Here is a 22,217-nt window from a genome sequence, read left to right on the forward strand (position 1 = left end):
ATTGCTATCATTTTACTTTCATCACCTTTTCTAGGAATAAGTGCAAAAGAAATAGTGCCAATTAAAAAATGATACTGTGGTTGTATAATGCAAAAACTATAATTCTTTCACTGCAGTCCATTTCCCATTTCCTCTAGTTATCATTTTTAATAGTCCAGGACATCTCATAACAATAATAGGAGTTTCAGAAGGAGAAAATAGAGAGAAATTAATCAAGGAAACACATCAAGAAAACTTCCTAGAACTTATGTGTTGCCAGGTGGAAAGGATGCACTGTATGCCCAGCAAGAGAGTGAAGATGGACCCAGATCACAGATGTCACTGTGAAGCGTAAAGGCACTGGGGACAAGAAAGTTACATAAGACTCCAGAGAAAAACAGGTCTCCTAAAATGGGTCAAGAATCTGGCTTTAGACTTCTCATCAGGAACATTTAAGCACAAAGGTGCTTTGCCATTTGGGCCTCTCCACTGGGCTTCCTGAGTGTGCTGATGACAGAACAGCTGCAATTCCCCAAAGGATGATCCAAGAGAGAGTGCGGGGGAGCTGCACTGCACTGTCCTTTGTGGCCTTTGCTAGCACCTTTTAAGCTTTATAATAATTAAGTTTTTTTAACTCATCCTTGACAAATCATATAGTTTAAGTGAATCGAGTCTATCTGCTTGGTGTACAGACCAAAAAAAAAAAAAAAAAAAAAGAAATAGTGCCAATTAAAAAATGATACTGTGGTTGTATAATGCAAAAACTATTTTCTAATTTCCCAGCCTCGTTTTTTTCCATCTTTTGCCTCCAAATGGAAGACTCTAATGGAAGACGCTAATGGGTTCCTGTGTGTTCCTTCAGCGTAGACTTGGCTTAGGATAGACATGATGGTAATGCTTCTCCTACTTCAGGTCAGTAACCCCCATCTCTGTTATAATGGGAGTGCCAAAGGGGAGCAATGTATTAGAGAGAGCCACCCGCACAGACGCATGTGACAGCACAGCAGCAGCCTCAATCTGCGTTAACAACTCAGATCTTTAATGAGGTGCCCCCAACCTAACTACTCTCCATGAGAGGAAAAATCAGCGTCTGACCATATTTACTCATTCACAGCCTGCTCCATGAGAAAGTGGAGGGCAGGGGAAAAGGTCTGACAGGCTTCTTTCCTTCTAAGACCCAGACAGGGAGGAGTGGGGGAGCCTCACTATTGTTGGCTCAACTATCCTTTACTTAGAAAAACAAGTTTAATATTGTGTTGGCCGAAAAGTTCATTTGGGTTTTTCCAGAAGATGGTATGGAAAAACCCAAACAAACTTTTTGGCCAACCCCATACATAAGAGTATTTGTCGGGTTAGGTCCTGTGAAACAGTAATAGTAAGGTATACAAATGTATTCATGATTTTTAGTCGAAGCATCTGAACTCTGACCATATATATATTTAGCTGCTTCTGTGTTTTTTACATGATATGAAAATCACCTGTGGGGACATATCTCATATATGGATGGAAATCATTTGACCTTTTTAGCTCAGCACCAGTGGTATGTAATCATATCAGAAAATGGAAAAATATCTTCTGTGCTCAGGTGAAAGTTTTCCTGTCATATCATCCCGGGATTTTTCCCTTTATAATTATGATAGTTTATCACATACATAAAAATCACACAGTCTGGTATGTAGCATGAAACTGGGAATAGTTTTAATGAAAGAAATTGATGGGTCACTGAGACTGGTGACTAGTGACTGAATCTGAGGTTAGTGTGCCGTTGACTTTCCTAGATATGGTGGAGAAGAAATAGATCATTTGTACACAATACCAGTTGTTTAGCACTAGTTGTTAATTCCCAATCTAATACCTATCTCCTGGTTCTCTTCTGCAGGCAATGTTACCAGATCAGGTTCGTTTTACTTAACGCACAGCAAGCCGAAATGCTGAGACGCTGAGGTTTGCAGCAAAGGTAGGGTTTTTTCACCAGGCAGCCCTGCAAGGGGACTGGAGGACACATCTCAAATCTGCCTCCCTGAAGGCAAGGGGCTCTGGGTATTTACGGAATAAAGAAGCAGGGTAGTCTGAGTGGGGGAGCGGGTGAGGGTGGTGGAGAAAGGTGATGGGAAAAGTGGGGGTCGGTAATGGTCATTCTGTGCAGGCGTAACTAAGCTATAGGCCACTGCACCTGCAAAAGGTCACTAAGCAGACACTCCACATGCCCAGTTAAGGAGTTGGTGGTCCCATCCTGCCTTAACCAGCTCAGCTTGAACTAGTCACAAGATGATCCCAAGTTTCTTGAAAATAACTCGGGCAAACATTTTATCGTTTAGCCTATGTGCTACTTGGAGGACAAGCAAGTCTTAAAATGACCTTGATTAGTGAAGGTGAAATGGATTTGACTAATCATTACCCATGGTTTCAGTAATACGTAATACAATGGACTTTTTTTTTGGAAGCAAATTTTTTTCCAGATATAACCCCACCAATAACATAGGATTAAGTACTCGCACCTCTTTCAAGTTAAGCAATGTTTCAATTTTCAGGAGGAAATTTAGTCTTCATGTAGTAGCTTGGAAGATGATAAGCTGTTTTTTAAATAAGCAGGATCAAATCAGTCAATTTTGTTTTATTGGGACATTCAACTCTTAAGGGATAGTTGTTACCCTGAAAGTAGACTACTCTGGAGACCAGGGATCAGGTGTAACTAAGTGAACAGCAACCAGCTTCCAGCCTCACAAGAGCTCAAACAATCAGACCCACAAAAAACGAAGGGCTGATGGTGCCTTTGTGGATAAGATAAAGCAGCACTTTAGATATATATTAATTCATTTAGTCCTTATAAGTCTTTGAGACATTGTGCCATTTTACAGATGAAGAAAAGAGGAAAAAAGAGATGAAATAATGTGTCCCAGGTCACATGTAGTAAGTGGTTGAACTGGAATTTTAACCCAGGAAATGCTAGCTATAGTGTCTATGATCTTAACCATCACACTATGCTTCTTCTTAAATATATGAAGGAGGTAGAAACTAAATCAATCCAGAGTTGGTTTAAAGTTTTTGGACTAATCCTGACATAAAAGTCTGTAAATGAAATTGCATCAGTGGAAACTATCTGCCCTTATTTTCTAGGATAGTTTAAATTTAGTAAAATTTCATATTTCAATAAATATTAATTTACTAAACAAAATGATGACTTCTTTGAAAGGCAGTTTAGTCTTGTGGTCAAGATTTCTCCATCTCTGCTGGCTGTCTGACTGTGGGTAAATCACTTAACTGTCACTTCACTCAATTTTCCTATCTATTAAATGAGTAAATAATGTTATTATCCTACACAGTTGTAAAGATTAAATGAGATGAAGAGAGTAAAGCAGAAAAACATTGCTCACAGGAGGAAAAAAAAAAACCAGCGCTTACCTTACCCTTTAAGAATTAGTCATTATTATGTCTGTTAGAATTTTTGGTCAATAAATCATAAAATTAAAATCTCAATGTTTGGAAAATCTGGTAACACATGGGCTTGCTCTTGAGCCCTTTTTTTTCCCCCAAATCCCCTCTGTTACCTCTTATAATAGGAAGTGTTAGGAAAAGTGAATAAAGTATTAATTTTCTTTCTCAACAAATATTTGATTGCATAGGAAGGTATTGGTGATATAAGAATGAGGAAGACAGATGCGCTTTCTTACGGAGCTTACGATCTGGAAGACAAGAAAAACTTAACAAATAATTAAAAGCGTTACCTGTGTCTGTCTGGAAAGGAAAGTTTAAACGTTCTTAACAGAAGAAAATAAAGAGGCACAAAATTTGGTGCAGAGTTTCGAAGAGTGATACGGACGGATATGGTTGCAAATGTTAACTCCGGCGCCCAAGTCTCTTATTCATAACGAAGCACATATATGAGGATTTGAGATTCGTCCTGTGATCTCTTAGTGTCAGTTGGTAGGTAACAAACCCCTCCCCGGAGAAGGTAAAATTCCTTACTAGCCACGTGGTTACAACTGAAATAAGTAAGAAACCTGGGTTCTGTTTAGCCACGCCCCTTTACTTTGGACCACGCCTCTTGATTCACACAGCACTTCGTCAGCGAAGGGAATATCGCGAGAACTCTACACCGTCTCCCTGCTGACGTTTTCAACGGTGGTAGCCACTTTTGTTCTCGCGATATTTCCAGGTAAACGGGAGCCCGGGCGACCCGGGCTTCTGTGAAACATGGCGGTCGGCTGGGACCGTAACACAAGGTAAAATACTGAAACCCCTGCCGGATGCTGTTTCCTCGTTTGTTCCAGGGCTGTTCAGGGCATGAATGTGGTTTAAGGGGTGAGAGCCCGTCATAGGGCTGGCTCCCTGTCTTAATTCCTCTCTTCTGGAGAGCGGGCCGGACCGGGGAGCCGCTCTAACCTGCCTTCCCTGGGGGCGTTACTGGCAGGACCCTGGGCAGCGCTGCCCCTGGAAGCTCCCCTTTTCCTGGTCGAGTGTCTCTCCTCTGTCTTCCAACTTGAAGGAGTTTAGGTGCGTCCCCATAGCTGCGGACCCTGGCCCATTGCTTCTCACAGTGCCCGGTGCCCCGGTGGCTCCTCCCGTCCGCAGGCGAAGAGGGTCCCGCGTTGTGAAGACTAGCCTGATCGTGTCCCGATCCTCCCGGGTGTCTGGCTCTCATCCCCATTCAAATACCAGATTCTTCGCAGCAGGTTGCTCTCTTTCTAAAAAAGGCCGAGATATTGGTCTCGCCTCGGGAGGTTCGCATGCCGCTTCGGAAAATAAGAAAGGGGCAGGGCAGGGAGAGATGCTATAGGTGAGACAGGTTCAAGTGTCACTACTTTTCTGAAACCCTCGAGAGTTAAGAAACCCTCGTTAGATAACATGTCAGCTCGTGGTAGAGAATAGCCTTGGGTATTGGTAGTATATAGAATTAATAGGCCATTGAGAAAACATATTCTAGTAACTTTTATATTTAGGATTTAGTGCCCTCGAGACAACGCGAAGTTACATAATATCTGTTAAAATGTTGCAAGACCGGCTTTCAGAAGCAAAGATACATTTAAAAACGGGACTTATTTGTTTGCGGTTGTACTTAAGTATTTCATTCAACTCTAGTATACAGCCATTATAAAGAAATGAATTAGGCTTGTTCACTGAAGAATTCAGGACTTCTGTTTGTTTACTTAATTTGTTTACTGATGTCTCCAAATTGATGCAATTATGAAAAGAAGAAATTTCATGGTTTTCTTGGTGGGAGCGGGAGAAGGTGGGGCGGAATTTCTCTGTTTTTGATGATGAACTTCAGTCACAACTGACTTGTAATTTTTTGAGAGTACAAATTATAAAAATATATCAAGCTTGAAAGTCTCAGAAAATCAGTACTAGTTTGGAACAACAGCAACAAAAAAGAATTAAGAAAAATGATAAATTTCTTTAATGGTTAGTGATTTAATTGGAAGGAATAGTGAAACTTATTTCTAATAGAAGTTACTTTTTAGTCCGTCTCTGCCTGCTGCAAATCCTATTCAACAGTTTTTCTGTATTCTGATTCTGCCTCTTAATGTCATAATGAGTAAATTAAGCCCTTTGTGCCTTAGTTTCTTTATCTGCAAAATGGGAATAATAATAATACCTAACTCAGAAGATGGGTGGTGATGATCAAATGAGCTAAAACATACAGAGCACCTAGAAGAATGCCTGACATACAGCTAACTTTCATTATATTAGCTCTTGTTATTTTTAAATTTTTGTTTCCTAACTTCTATACCTACTCAGGAAGTGTTGTCTTTGTACTTAATCACAATATAGACTGAAGAAGATGCTTTTTAATTTCTTTGATTCCAAAATTGATTAAACTCTTCAGTCTATATGGTTAATATGTCCTTAAACTCCATCTTCCAATTGCTTGCTTTCTTAAGCTGTTATCCTCTCTTAATTACTAAGGTACAGATTCCTGCTTTCTATTACTCCATGTAGTCTTATTGCAGTCTAGGTCAGTTCTACTGCCCTAGGTGCCTTGTTAACCCATTCATTCTCCTTGCTTTTGGGAACCTGCATTCTGTTGTCAGTATATTTCCTTACTTCCTTAATTCAATTTTGTATGCTTTTATTGAGTAATTACTATAGTCAAGCCATTCTTTGAGGAGGATTGTTTGTCCTTGCTTCATCTTGCTGCTAGGTACTTCCAAATTGTTGTGTTGCCATCACTCTACAGTCTCTTCTCTTAACTTTTATTCAATCAATTTATATAATCCTCAGTCTATTCATGGTATTATCAACTAACTTCAGATACTCTCCCACTTCCTAAAGACTTTTACATAAATCTCAAATATCCTATAAGTCTTTGCATTTCTTTTGAGAATTAGAAACAGACATTTAGCAAATGACTCATTTTTATCTTAATTAAAAACTGTGAGGTAACCATTGTCTCCCTACCTCCTTTTAAAATAAAGTTATAATAGAGAATTCGGAAAAGTTGAGGATCTTTTCGAATTTTTCACATAGCTGGTAAGTGCCTAGAAGTACCCCAAATTTTTCTGATCATAAAACACACATTTATACCATCTTACTTGGCTTCCAAGTAAACTTTTTTTTTAATCACTTGGAAGGTGATTAGATTTGTTTGAATTATGTTAGTGTAAATAATTTTAAAAATGTAACATTTAACTCTGTTGTAAAAAGTTTTAAAGTATAAAGAATGAATACTTTTTTGATATATAGTGTTTGTAAAGTGAAGCTAAGTTAACTTTCATAAAAAGTTTATCATATTCTAACGCAATGTAATCAAGTAGTTTAAAATTGCAGCTAAGTTGTAGTTTTGCTTTTTGTTGCTGAAGTTCAGTGATTGCCTGAATAATATTTGTTCGTCTTCCTTCTCGTTCTTATTAATGGCTTGTGTTAGTTTCATAGGGCTGCCATAACAAATTACCAACTGGCTGGCTTAAAAAATTAGAAATTTGTTCTGTTACAGTTCTGGAGGCTACCAGACCGAAATCAAGGTGTCAGCAGGGCCATACTCCCTCTGACAGCTCTGGGAGAGAAACCTTCCTTGCCTCCTCTAGCATCTGGGCAATCCTTGGCTCCTTGGCTTGTAGATACATCAATCTAATCTCTGCCTGTCTTCACATGGCATGCTGCCCTGTGTGTCTGTGTATCCTCACATGGCCTTGTTGTAAGGGCGCCAGTCACTGGATTTGGGGCCACCTTAATGCAATATGATCTCTTAACTAATTACATCTTTAAAAACCCAAATATTTCCAAATAAGACCTGTTCACAGATACCAGGGGTTAGGACTTAAACGTATCCTTTTGGGAAACATAGTTCAACTCACAACAGCCAGTATATTAACCAATTAAATATTTCTCATATTGTTAAATATATATTAAAAATAAAAGTTAGCTCATAAAGTGTGGATAGCAGAAGATACATTGTGTCTCCATTTTGTTTGAAGAAGTAGGTAAGCGTAATTGAGCAGACCATAAAGGTGCTATGAAGTCTGTGTTTTAACTCTGGCAGAGCATCTGATAGCCTCCTATATCCACGTGGACACAGATGACGAAATCCTAGCTGTACAAGGTTGGTTAGACTATGGTTGATAATATGTGGCTGCGTTCCAGCATGAAAGGTGGTTTCTTATTTCTTAAGCAGTTTTTCAAAGCATTGTCTTAGTGTCAGTTGTTATCAATGACTTCTTTGAGTTTGCTTGTTTTATTTCTTAGTATACACAACAGTTCAGGAGAGAAATTAAAGATATGGTACTGGAGATTGTCAGCGTATGAAGAGCAACACCAGCCAGTGGGCAAAGGAATCTAGTGTAATGGCTCCTAAATTGTGTTAAGCAGTACAAAAAAATATTGAAAAAAATCAGGGAAAGGGGCTGGACTTAAGGACTGATACAGAATTGCAGTTTTTAATTTTATTAAAGAAGGACATCCAAAAACAAAACAAACAAAAACCTAACTACTTTTATCATTTCATAAAAGAAAGGACATTTGACACATTAAAGAAAAGGAAGGAAATAATCTCAGAATAAAATACAGATTTTTAAATTGAATAAATTTAACTTAAAAAAATTCCTATATTGTCCTTGTTTTTTCATTTAGGTACAGACTAGAAACTTTTGTAACAGAATGGCAGTTCTATGGCTCTGGAAACCACTGATCTAGGGTCTTTATGAATAAATGCATTTTTGAAAATGGCTGACTGAGCTGGAGGGAGATGCAAGTAGAGTGGGAATGGGAGCAGTGGAACTGGATGACTGGGAGGAATCCAAGGCCTTGAGAACACAGGGAAAATGAAGAGTAGATTCGTCCCTAGTGAGGAAATTAAAGAGCTGGAAGGATAATTGTTTCTGCTAAGAGAGGGAAATTAGTGATTTGGATATTAGAGGTGGGACAGTTTAAAAAAGTTAAGAGGAGTCAAAACATGGCCTTGTTCATGTGTGGCTTTGTATAGAATTAAGATGGAAGTCCCTGTAGAATATCTGTTATGCTTAACATGGTAAAAGAGTTATCATTGTGAATGAGTGGCCGAGAATGAGTGTCATAGGATGGTGATGGAATGGGGAAGATAAGTATAGTGAATGATCCAGGTGCTGAAGTCATTAAGGAAATTCTGAGTGTATCCAGATGTTAATGGAAGATGAATCAGGTGCTGAAGGGAGTCAGTGTACACTGTGGATTGGAGCATGGACTCTGGAGACAAGCTGCTTGGCATTGAATCCAGTTTCCACCACCTGCTGTGTGGCCCTAGAAAATACATGACTCTTCTGTGCCTCAGTTTCCTTATCTATAGGTGAGAATAAAAATAGTATTTATTTGTAGAGTTGCTTAGGGGATTAAATGAGTTTAATATATAAAGTGCTTCAAATAATACCTAGCACATAATATGAAAGTTATCTATAGTTCTATGTAGTATGAGTATTTCTTATTATTATTAGAAGATAGACTTTAAAAGGGAAGAGATGGTTGAGAAATCATGTTAAAATATGCTACTTCTTTACCTGTGAGTCTCAGAAATGAAGTAGTATTCAAAGAGAATTATCACCAGGAGGATGTTAGGTTTCACAAAGAGCAGGTAGAAGGATTCCTTTTAGAAAACCTGGAAGTTATTGGATGACTTGTTCATATCAGAACAGTGGCTCTATAGAGTAGATTGGCAAGTATTCCAGGTGGAGTGAATTTCTTGGTTGTAGGTTAGTGCTGAGCTAACAGGAATGGGGCCAGAGCAACAGAAGAGTGACAAGGTGCTCCACTGTAGAATAGAGCCGTCTTAGCTGAAGGTGAGACCCCTGTCAGTTCACCAAGGACATGGCCAGCTGTCATCTGCCTTCTGTGCTGGGGTGGGGGAGAGGCAATGAGAGTGCCCTCTGCATGCCCTCGGGGTCGGCCCTTGGACTCATGGAAACTAGGAATGGGAGAAGCCAGAGGCTGGGAGATAGCCAGAGTACACTAGTTAGATGATTAAGGGAGGAGTGCTGGATAGGGTGTATGAATTGTTAGAGGGTTGGTAAAACTAACTAGCTGCTTGCCATATCTTTATACTTACATATAATTTGCAACAAAGCATTTATAGAGCTTATTACAATATAGAAAGTTTAGAAAGTAAAATTCACAGTTGTATTCATTTGCTCAACAATGCTATACCTATTATGTGCCAACCCCTGTTCTAGGTGCTAGGGATGTACTGTAGTGAACAAAACAGAAAAATTCTTCTTGTAGATCTTAAATTTTTACATATTTACTTATCTAAGTATGACTGTTTTGATTGGATAGCTGTGTTACCATGAGTGTTTCTGGGGAAATTTCCCACCTTCCTTCTTTCCTTCCTTCCATAAGTATTTATCAAGTAACCAGCTGTGCATTGGAGATACAAAAATTAAGTTAGACATGGTTCCTGCCCTAAAATTACAATGGGGAAAACAAAATTAAACAAGCAAGTAGAAATAGTGTGATAAAGACACAGTGTTCTAGGAGCCTGTGCTATAACTCATAAGTTTGAGGTCATAGAAGGTTTTTTTTCCCCTTGAGAGAGATACTTAGACTGAGACTTGAAGAGTAAATAGGAATGAGCCAGAAGTAGAGGTGGAGGAGGATTTTCTAGTATAGAGAATAGCATGCTTAAGGAATAGAAAGTGATTTAGTATGGTTGGAACTAAGACTTTGAGGGGTTGGGTTTTGAAGAGAGGTAAGCAGAGCCTGTGTTTTGAGTGCTTTGTGAACCATGTTAGGATAGAGTCCAAACTCTTTAAATGTAATGGGAACCTATAAAAATATTTTAAAATAAAATTTACTTGATCAGTTTTATGTATTAAAAATATTGATTGTGGTATGGAGAGTGAATTGAAAGATTGAAGATTGTTTGAAGCAATGCAGAGATAGATTGTGGCAGCTGAGACTAGGGTCCTAATAAGGAACTTTTTAATGGGCCTGTAAAAGAAATGACAGATTTGAGAGAAATTTAGGAAGATTTAAGGATGCAGCCCATGTTTCTGGCTTGTGCATTTGGGTGCATGTGTCGTCGTTAACTAATACAGGGACACAGGAGGAGAAACAGGTTTGGTAGCGTGAAGTATTTATTTTTAGACTTGTTTAGTCTGAATTGTCTTTGGAATGCCCCAATGAAAGTGTAATAGAAGGCAAAAAGATATACATACCTGCAGAAAGATTGGGACTGGGAATAAAGATTTGAGAGGAATCAACATGTAGATGGAAATGGAAGGGATGGGAGATCACTTGGGGAAAGTGTGATGGGAAGGAGGGCCTAGTGCAAAATCTGAGAGGAAGAATCTGCAAAATAAGCCAAAGAAGTTCTTAGGGGTAACACGAAAATCAGGAGTATAGTATTACTTTATCTTCCTAAGCCAAGGTAAGAGACTGTTTCAAGAACAAAAAGAAGTGATGAACAAGTGAGAAAATACATTTTCTCGGAAGCAAAATTGAATAAGCCCTAAAAAGTGTCCATTGGATTTGGTACTAAGGAGGTTGTTAATGACCTTGCTGAGAGCAATTTAGTTGAGAGGTGAGGAAGTAGTCTCAGTATATGAACAGGGACAGCTCATTCCTTTAAGTCTGGCTGTGGGGATGCAGCCAGAGATCTGTACGGTAGTTGGAGTTGGACTTGTGCTTAAGTGGAGAGTTTTGTTTTAAAGGTAAGTGGCTTGAACATATTTATTATTTAACTCCTGTAGGAAAGAATGAGTAGAGATTGAAAGATGGAAGAAGGATCAGTCTTGATGCTGTTACCGCTAAGCAGGTACAGAAAATAAATTTGATTACTGAGTTGAACAAACTTGAGGAGCATGGCTTATACTTAATAAACACTCAGAAGCTTAGTTTACAAATGGGACGAGCAGTTTTATAACTGTCATGGGGATCAAATACTGTCATCTCTTTTGTCTACATGTTCTTTTTTTTCCTTAGGAAAAGCGAATTATAATCTGAAGGCCACTTTTGAGCATGGACTCAGCAAGGGGAGTTAGTTGGATGTTTATAATGGCAATGAAATCAACCCTTTCATGCCTTTAGCTTCACTTTAGAGCAGTGGCTTCTTCATGCTAGGGCCTGCTCTCTTTTGAACAGTGTTCAGGATTACTGCCAGTTTTTACTTCTCTGAGTCTTCTTTTTCTCCGTGAATGCTTTTTCTATGGTCTGTTCTTTCTATGTTAATCTTACTTAGGTTTCAGACAAGTCTTTCTGCTTTTTTCTAGAGACATTCTTTTGCTTTTACTGAGTTTTGCAACAGTTTGACTTATTCTGTTAAGTGTTGTTTTTATCAATACAACTTTGATTTCTGGTAATGCTTGTAGTGTCACCTGTAATATTATTTATATAAATCAGTCATATAAAGTTTTATAAATATTTGAGATTTCAGTTATTTTTATGGCTAGCATATTTTAAATGTAGCTGGCATATCAATCAAAAGAGAATAGCAAGAAGTCAGTTTTTAAATAATATTTTTATTATAAAAAAAACAGATAATTTTAAAAGTCCAAAATTTTGTAAAGAATATAAATATAAAAATCCTTCCATGATCTACTTAAAACATTTATATATAGGGTTTCAGTTTGTTTTCCATATATCTTTTTCTCTGTCTCCCATAAAGCTGGAATATGGCCTTCTGGTCTTTGCTTAGTGTGTTTTCTTACATCATTAAATGTTTTCTTTTATAAGATTTTCAGTATTTTCATAGATTTGGAACTTTTAATTCACTGTAATTTGTGTATTGGATATGAGGAGTTTGTTTCTGTCTTCAATATTTAAAAATAATCAAGAAATATCCTAATAATCAAATTTTTGTGCACAACACAGATATTTCCTTAGGATACATTCCTAAAAAAGGAATTTACTTAATCAAAGAGGAGTGGTGACTGTTTGTATTCTTGTTAGCAATGTGTGAACATGTCTATTTTACTTCATTGCCATCCATTAATGGGAAAGTATTATTTTCACGTCGTTAGTTTCATAGGAGAACCACTATTTCTTATTTTAATTTGTATATTTAGGTATTAAAAATGCTTTCCACTTTTTTGGCTATTTAATGTGCTTGTGTGTGTAAATTGCTTTTCATTAGTACTTTTTTTTTTTTTCTCACGGTAGGAGTGGAGAAATGAGAGGTATGGATAAGTATTAAGCCTTTTTTTTCCCCCTCAAGGAGGAGTGAGAATGTTAGGTTGTTCCAAGGACATTTGTCAGTTATCTAAAAATAAAAGAAACCTTTTAATCTTTTTGGAGGATTCATTTATTCATTTTTTATTCCTTAGCATGACTGTATGAAAGAAGAAGAAGGTTTTTCTGAAGATGAGGCGACTGAATCGGAAGAAAACCTTAAGTTTGGTGAAAGAGTTAGATGCCTTTCCAAAGGTTCCTGACAGCTATGTAGAAACTTCAGCCAGTGGGGGTACAGGTGAGTGTCAGTTCAATTAAAACTCCTTTAGTAAGTGCAGCTTCTGAGTTATCAATCAGAAGAACATACAGAAATGTAGCCATGAGGAGGAACTCATTAAGAACTGTACAGTAATTTTATAGCTGGTCTGTCCTCATGTCACACTATTTGCCATAATTTTATTCTTATATATATTCTCTTTGGCATCCAACCCAGTGCAGTCTATGCATTTAGCAGTGTTTATTAAAACAATACTGAACACATTAATTTTACTGCTTTGGTGCTTATGTATACTATATTAACAAGATTATTGTATGTAAATAGAATTGAAGTTATTTAATAATGTTGAAACTGCATCAGTCTGTTTTGGTTAAGAATAAGTCAATTTAAACATTATAATAAAAATTCTTAAATTTCACATTACCGAAGAGAGGCAGCATAGGGTAATAGTTAAGAGCTCAGACTTTGGAATCAGACCGTTTGGATTTAAATTCCACCCCTGCCTCTTCCTAACTACCTGATCTTAAGGAAGTTACTCAATCTGTCTATGCTTTAGTTTCTTCTTCCATGAAATGGAGATGCTATCAGTATTTACCCAGTAGAGTTTCAGTAGCAGTTAAATAAGTTAATATTTATAAAATGCTCAGAGCAGTGCCTGGTACCGATAGAAGTATCAATATATTTCCCATAAGATTCACATTTCATTTGGTAAAATGTGTAATAAATTGCTTCCTATTTCTAATCTCTTGTGAATAACTTTTGTTAATGAAAATAGTATAAGTTCTTGTTACACAATCCATTTTAAGTGTATTTTGTCATAGTATATGTCATAGTTCATTTTCTTTTTGTTAGATCTTTTACTTTTGTAAATGAAATGAAAAACTTAGGAGATTTCAAAGTAGATAAAGTTTTATTAGAGATTTGGGTATGTTATTTGAGTTTCTGACACAGATTGTTGTGGCTTCTTAGGATCTAAGAAATTAGGCTAGTTGTTCTTTTTGTTTTGTTTAATTGGACTACAGGTGTGGATACATTTTTAATTATGAGGGGACTACTTTCAAATTTGTGTTGCAAAACATGTTTACTTTCATCATTTATCTTATCTGTGACACTGCTATATGTAACAAGGTAAAAGTATTGTCTTTAGCATTTTGACAAATCTGTTTAGTGAGAAATGTCCTTAATATTGAAGAAATAAAATGCTTTCTCAATAATGCAAATATTTGTGCTTATGTTTGTGTTCACTAAATCTTCATTTTTGATCTGTTTTAGAAGCAAATTTATAACGAATATTTTAAGAAAAACCTTTTATAGTTTTCATTCACATGGCAATCATATCAGGGTATTCTTTGCTAATTTAATCTCACTTAAAATAGTTTTCTGCTGTTTATCTTTTAAAAATTGTTTTAATTCTTTCTTTTTTGTTTGTTTCTCAGTTTCTCTAATAGCATTTACCACTATGGCTTTATTAACTATAATGGAATTTTCAGTATATCAAGATACATGGATGAAGTATGAATATGAAGTAGACAAGGATTTTTCTAGGTAATTTTTTTTTGAAATACCTTTAAATTGTTATGAAGATAGTATATTTAAAAAAAAACTCTGACCTTTTATACTTAGTTTATTTTAATTCTGAAGAAATAGTCCTGAAAAATTCTCATTACTCGTATGCATTAGGTAAAACATTTTAGAGTTGTTTGAATACTGGTTAAACTCTAAAAAGAGAGGTTCTCTGATTGAATATGCATTTGTTTAAAAAGGTTAGGAGAAAATAATGTTTTTCCTTAGATGTTGAAATGATGGAAATTGTTTGATGTTTTGAAGCTGTTTACTCTTTAGATTTTGAAATATCTTGCTGATCTGTGTGAGCTGGAAAATAAATTATCTGAGGTTACATTGTTTATGCTTATAGCTTGCTTGTTGTAAATTGTGTATAAACTATATTTTAAAGTAAACATCACTTTTAAACCTTTGAAAGTATTAGTACCTTAATTAGGAGATGAAGTTTACTTTATTTTGAATTTATTTGTATTATTTGGATTTTTTAATTGATTGGTGATAACAGTTTAATAATACTCAGACTGCGCTTGATAGCAAGAAACATTTACTTCTCAGTTTCAATCCCAGCTCTGCCATTTACCAGATGTGTGACTTTAGGGAGCTTACTAAATCTGTATCTGCATGTGCTTCAGTTTCCTTTTCTGTAAATGGGGATAATATCACAGTACTTTCCTCTTCAGGTCATTGAGAATTCAGTCAGCATTTGTAATAGTTGCTGTGTAACCATGGACAAGTCATACAACTGACTTCTTTTGGGGATCAGTTTCTTGATCTATAATCTCAGTGTTATTCTTAATGCCATTAGTTTTTAAGGAATTAATTGTTTTTCTTATTTATTTTTTTTAGCACCAATGAAGTACTTTTTATTCTTTCTAAATGAGTCATATAGTTCACCATATAAGAGTAGTGGGGATGCCCAGAAGCCTGTTTACTTGGCCTCATCCTCTAGTTCCTATAAAATCTTGTGAGCCTAAGCCCCAGAGTTATTTGGAGCACAATTTGAACTCTAGACAATTTTAAGACTCTGTGAAGTTCTAGAAATCTGTACTCCTTACTGAAACCAGATGAAAATTATTAGAGTAAAAAAGAGTTTTCATAGGAGGCACAGGACAGGACTGATATTGATTATACTTATTCTGTTATTCATGGCACTAATTCTAATATTTGAAAATTAATTTGATTTGAACTAATCATTTGAAAATAGGGCATTGGTTGAGACTTTTAAAAAGGCCATGCAAAACTTTAAGAATCAAGTTTTTTTTTTTTTTTCTGGTAATTTGGGTACATTTATCTTGAGTCACACAGACGTGGTTTCCAATATGCCACTTCAATGGTTATGTGGTCTTAAACCAGGCATTTATTTATACTGCTGTAAACACTGTTGGCTTATCTGTAGAACTGAAGCTGTCTACTTTATAGGCCCATGATAAAGAAGAAAGATGATAGTATTTGTAGGACATCAGGCACAATGCCTGATGCATGGTATTTATTTGATAAATAAGGGGAGAAAGACTTTCAGTTCCTAACTTTTGATTTTGAAAGTTTTAGATTCTTTTAATGGCATAGTCTATATAAGCTTTATGTAAACAGAGGCTAATACTTTTTTCTGAGTTGCTTGGACTTATCAATTGTAGAATTGCCATTAAATTAAAGGATACTGTGTTAAAAACTTGTCAAATCAGAAAGGCTTCTGGAATAATCACAAAATAGAATTTTTACTTTTAAAGTGCCTTTATTTTGGCCATATGAAACGCTATCCAAATTCTAATTGGCGTATTTCATTCTGTATGAAGTCCAGGTTTTTCATAGACCATTTCATTTATATTGCTCATGTTTTGTTGATCAGTTGGTAGATTCTAATGTTTCCTTTTTGTCTTTTAGCAAACTGAGAATCAATATAGATATTACTGTTGCCATGAAGTGTCAATGTAAGTACATGTTTAACTTGATGATTGCATATATAGATTATGGTTTAAACAATTGCTAGTAAAAAGTAAAATCCACTGGTTGTTTTAACTTTATTTTTCCTTTATGATATCTTAAAATACTATTGTAGTGTTATTTAAGAATGCAAATTGTTTTTCTCCCCAGCTTGTATTCTTTAAATTTCTTCTCCATAAAGAAATTTAACTTTCATATTAGTATAATTAAAATGAAAGAAAATTGGAGGAAATTTTTATAAATCAAAGTTCTAGTTTAGGTATATCCTTTATTCCTTTCTTGTTTGCAGTACCAGGTTTTACATACACATTCCACAAACATATCGTGTTTCAGTGTTTTAATTTACTACCCTTTGCTTTTACTTTTGCGTTTTAGAATACAGATCCACATCTTTTAAGTTAATGGTGATGTTACCCTTGTCTGTTTCTTTCGCTGGCTTCACTTAATTATACTGGTAGAAGTGGAAAGAAAATATGCTAGATAGATAATGTTTGAATCAGTATTCTCAAAAATGAGGATGCTTTTTCATCTTAAATTGTATCTTAAATTACTGCTTGAATAGTAGAGACCGAGAATTCAGTGGTTCAGACAACATTTTTTAAAGTGTGAAATCGTTTTATCCAGTTAAGGAAATTGATTTCTGAAAGATTTCATCTAAGAACAGCCTTGAATCTCTTTTCCTTTTCCATTTATTTTTCCTTATGTTAATGGTTAGTGGATATAGTTTGGCTCTGAGCATAGAATATAAAACCTCTAATTTTTTTTATGCAGATGTTGGAGCAGATGTATTGGATTTAGCAGAAACAATGGTTGCATCTGCAGATGGTCTAGTTTATGAACCAGTAAGTTTGATTCACATGTTCTTTTAAATAGTAATTAAAACTTTGAGGAATTGTTTGTTCCCTTGAAGACATTTTTGTTGTTGTTGTTGTTTTTTATGAAGACAGTTTTGATATTTGCTTTTAATTTTGTCTGAGCTAGTTTTTTTAAAAATATATTTTCTTAATTCAAAAGTAGTATACAACGTTGTAAATTAGCTATACTTAAATAAAAAAATAAAACAAAAACAAAACAAAACAAAAAAACAAAAGTAATCCATTTTCTTTGTAAATATTTAGGGGGAAGAAAAAAGTTATATCTAGTAACAAAGCTTTGAAATAACCATTGTTAGCATTCTGGATAAGCCTCTATAATCTTATACTTATTTTATATTTTTTGTTAATGCTTCCTAACAGTTTCCTTTTCTCTTTTATACAGTTGATATATTAATGAAATTTTCTTCTAATGATTTGGAAATTCTGTGTCCTATTTGTATTCTTCTTTTACCAAATTTAAGTTCTTAAAAATGTTTGAGCTATATTTCTGCTGTAATCAAGAAAGAAGCAGTATCTAAGAGGAGAAATTTCGTATGCATTTACTTCTTTCTTTCTCCTTTACACCTCCATTTCCCAGACCTAGTGAAATACTGACATTTCTCTTATTGTTTTCATAGCACAAGTTGTGTGTGATAAAATTAATTTGTCAGAAAATACCATCACATTACAGGGACAGGTATCGAGTTACAGGGGCAGGTGTAACAGGTCATGATCAGAACTAGCCCTAAAGAATCTTTAGAGAACAAAGCGTGGGACTCCCAGGTATTTTGCCTTGCTGACTGCTCTGTTGGAATAGTGGTACTTATGTTTACCCATGCTTTCTTGAGTTGTTTTGTTTACCTTTGACAGTTATGAATCGTCTTTAAACAAAATTGCAAAATGAAGTCTAAAGGTGATGGAGGAGGATTAGAAGGAATTGAATATGTAGAAGAGAAAAAGCTCTTAGGTCAGTTTTGATTACCAAATTATTTTTAGTTTACATCAACAAAATATGCCTTTTGATACACACTTTCTTTTTTTAGAGATTTCTTCTTTTTTAAAAAATTTATGTATTTATTTATTTATTTATTGGCTGTGTTGGGTCTTCATTGCTGCACAAGGGCTTTCTCTAGTTGCGGCGAGCGGGGACTACTCTTTGTTGCAGTGCGCAGGCTCCTCACTGCCGTGGCTTCTCTTGTTGCAGAGTACGAGTTCTAGGCATGTGGGCTTCAGTAGTTGCAGCACATGGGCTCAATATTTGTGGCTCATGAGCTCTAAAGCACAGGCTCAGTAGTTGTGGCACACAGGCTTAGTTGCTCCACGGCATGTGGGATCTTCCTAGAGCAGGGCTCGAACCCATGTCCCCTGCATTGGCAGGCGGATTCTTAACCACTGCACCACCTAGGAAGCCCTGATACACACTTTTCTGATAAAATTTTCTGAAGCAAAAGTAACTTTTGTTATTGCCACTCTGAACCTCTCTACTTCCTAACTCCTGTGTTCCCACTCAGAAAATGGATATCACAGTAATTTTTTTAAGTATTTTTAAAAATTAATTAATTAATTTAATTAATTTGTTGGCTGCATTGGGTCTTCGTTGCTGCACACGGGCTTTCTCTAGTTGCTGCGAGCGGGGGCTACTCTTCATTGTGGTGCACAGGCTCCCCATTGCAGTGGCTTCTCTTGTTGTGGAGCACGGGCCCTAGGCACATGGGCTTCAGTAGTTGTGGCACATGGGCTCAGTAGTTGTGGCTCACAGGCTCTAGAGCACAGGCTCAATAGTTGTGGCTCACGGGCTTAGTTGCTCCGTGGCATGTGGAATCTTCCCAGGGCAGGGCTGGAACCCGTGTCCCCTGCATTGGGAGGTGGATTCTTTACCACTGTGCCACCTAGGAAGTCCTTAAGTATTTATTTTTTAATTTTTAATTTTATTTATTTATTTGGCTGTCTTGCTGCACGTGAGCTTTCTCTAATTGCAGCAAGCGAGGGCTACTCTTCATTGCTGTGCGTGGACTTCTCATTTCAGTGACTTCTGTTGTTGCGGAGCATGGGCTCTAGGCATGTGGGCTTCGGTAGTTGTGGCACAAGGGCTTAGTTGCTCCGAGGCACATGGGATCTTCCCAGACCAGGGCTCAAACCCATGTCCTCTGCCTTGGCAGGTGGATTCTTAACCACTGCACTGCCAGGGAAGTCCCAGTATCACAGGAATTTTTAATGAGGTTAGGAACCTTACAAATTCAGGTACCATGTTATTGCATGTTAAACTATTATCTGGAAATTTAGATCTAGATGATTATTATCAGACACTTTAATGTTTGCATTCCATATCATACTATTTTAGGAATAATTATTCAACTTTATGTTTTATTGTTTTTATTTTCTACCCTTCTTCGTTTCTTTATTTTTGGTTATCATTTTGTGAGGGACTTTTTGTGACTTCTTTGTCAGCAAGAGTATGTGGGTTATGTTTTATGACAGACTGCCTGTGTCATTCTCTTCTTAATATGTGTAAGGTTGCCTGAGGATAGAATTCTTGCTTTATGGTGTTTTGCACTCAAAACTTTATAGACCTTTATTGCCTTCTGGCACAATTTTTTTTCCTTGTAGGTAATATATTTATCTACTTATATGCTTTTTTCTTTTACTTTTGAAATTCAAATATTTATCCTGTATTATCCAAATGTGGATCCCCTTTAGATATTTTTGGCTTTTGATGGTATTAATGATCTGAATAAGTCTTTTTTGCTTGTCTGTTTGCTTTAATGATGTTCAGAGTAATGCTTTTACCTCTGTTTTTTAAATTTTTCTCAAATGATATTGAATATCATGGAGTGGTTCTCAATATCTTTATCATTTCTTACATAAGATGCATATTTTGAACTTTGCCTCTGAGTTCTGGGAGATTACCTTGATCCAACAGAATCAATCTTTTTTTTTCAATGCCTTCATAATGTTTTAAAACAAAATTCATTGATTATATTTTCCACCTCTAATATATTGCAGGTCACTCCATTTTTTTCTGTCTTTATGATGTTAAATCTCGCTGAGAAATAATTAGAAAAACTTCACTTTTCTTCTTATTTTTAGAAATGCTATCAGAGGAAAATTAGCCCTCATACCTCAGATTGACCACTTCTTTCAAATTAATGAATCTTTTTGTCTGTCTGTCTGTCTATCTATTTTCTTGTTCATCTTTAGGATGGGAAAACAGATGGCTAATTAACTGATTGAGAGTTGAAATAGACTGTTGAGTTATGTCAGTTCCCTTCCCCTCCCCACCCCACTTTTTTTCCCAGACCTAAATGAAAGGAGAAGGATATATAGTTTAGATATACTGTGTTTCTTCTAAGTGAAAGTAGAGCTTCAGATGCTTTTGAAAAGAAAGGAGGAAGTCACATTGGGTTCAGGATGGCAGAGTGGTTCACCAGGGTACCCCACATTTCCTTTTCCATGTTTGTTTAACAGGTTAAATTTAGCTAGGGTAATTCCTTTTTTCTTTAACAGGTGTGACTATCTGCATTAGCAGCCAGCTGTGGCAGTATTTTTGCTTAATTTAGGATGCTGTCCAGGTCACACGTAAGCTGGGAATAATACCTCTGTGGAATGTCCTTTGTGATGTCACTGGAGCTCAAGTGTCTTATTATCTTTTATCACCTGTTCCCTCTGTTACTCTGAATTGAGGATTTACGTGTTGTTATGTGGACTTTTCTGTCCCATGAAATAAATTATGTGTTGAACTCTTTTCTCTCTTTAGTCTCCCTTATATGCTGTCTTGAATAAGTTTTTGAAAATTTCCAACATATGGATGCTAATTTAAAATGATTAAAATAATGATACAGTTTGTATCCTCATTTTTCTCTTTCTTTGGACATTGTGAAAATTTGAGGAGATAATCTTCTTGAACTTATCCTCTAAAATTTATTTATTCTGTTTTTCTAGCCTTCTCTCCATACTGAGTATCTGTCACTCCCACTCTTCACATTTTATTAACTCTCTGATTTTTTTAATAAGTATTTTTTCTGGATAGCTTGTCTCTCTAGCTAGGTTCTAAGCTCCTGAGAGCAATTACTTTATTGTTTCTTCTCTATAGCTCACCAAATATAAGCATAATGCATTGCAGGTATTAGGCACTGATGAGTATGTTAGAATTATGTAATTGTGGCAAGATAGTTGATTATTCCATTGTAACATTTTCTGCCATTTCTTTCAATCATTTGTGGAATAGGAAAGTTTTATTTTAACTGTCGTGAACTAAAAGTCATGTCTTATTCAGAAAGTTAGAAACTTAAAAATATGTAATTGTATACTTTTTATCAGTAATTTTTGAAAACGTTTAACAGCGTTTCTGGTAAGTATTCATTCCCTTGTCCTAATTTATGTTAAAATATTTAAGAATTACTATTAATGTAAAATTACTTGAGATAATTTTTACTTGTTTTTAAATTTTCACTCATTCTTTTAATGTGCAGTCTAAATATTGAAAACAATTCTAATAAGCTTACTGGTTTCTAAACCGTGATAACATTATGCTATGATAGCTACTATTTATTTAAAGGAAAGAACTACTTTTAGGGATGTGAGAAAGTGAGGAATCTGACAGAGTTGGGTTTATATACTAACCCTTTTACTATCTGTGATTTTGAAAAATTTTTTTTAACCTTTTGAGTTCTTTTTTATATATAAAAAGGAGAGAATCATAAGAAACTCACGCGGTTGTTAGGAAGGTTAAGTGAGATAATGACTTAAGTAGCATAGTACCTAGCATGAATAGGCCACTCACTTGTTCTTTACCCTCTGTGTTAAGCACTATATCAGGCAGTGTGGACAAGTCAAAGGAAGAATCACATAGTCCCTGCTGTCAGTAGTTTTATTCACAAGGTAATAACTGGGGAGCAGTTTCATGTGGCCTTATCTGTTTGCCATGGTGTGTTACACAGATGTTAGCATCTTCTTTGTGTGCTATGGTGTGAAAAAGGTTGGGGAGCATGGTATAGACAAGTTCAGCAGGAGGAGTAATCATAGTAATTTCATTG

The 22,217-nt window shown here is 35.9% G+C and overlaps 1 protein-coding gene across 3 annotated transcripts in view; it reads left to right on the forward strand.

Moving 5' to 3' along the window:
- Positions 1-4,104: 4,104 nt before the first annotated feature.
- ERGIC2 (ERGIC and golgi 2) overlaps positions 4,105-22,217 on the forward strand; it is a 35,247-nt gene continuing 17,134 nt past the window's right edge. For 2 of the 3 annotated variants that reach the window (XR_009048401.1, XM_057702015.1), the window contains exons 1-6: positions 4,105-4,202; positions 11,133-11,197; positions 12,705-12,847; positions 14,263-14,371; positions 16,271-16,317; positions 17,102-17,172. Coding sequence is in view for 2 of the 3 variants with exons in the window: in XM_057702015.1 (XP_057557998.1) it covers positions 12,742-12,847; positions 14,263-14,371; positions 16,271-16,317; positions 17,102-17,172 (333 nt within the window). In the remaining variant the exon portion in view is untranslated. The remainder of the gene's footprint in view (positions 4,203-11,132; positions 11,198-12,704; positions 12,848-14,262; positions 14,372-16,270; positions 16,318-17,101; positions 17,173-22,217) is intronic. The other variant, XM_057702014.1, reaches the window with a different exon arrangement.

The sequence above is a fragment of the Hippopotamus amphibius genome, chromosome 12, assembly GCF_030028045.1.
Source record: "Hippopotamus amphibius kiboko isolate mHipAmp2 chromosome 12, mHipAmp2.hap2, whole genome shotgun sequence".
NCBI lineage: Eukaryota > Metazoa > Chordata > Mammalia > Artiodactyla > Hippopotamidae > Hippopotamus > Hippopotamus amphibius.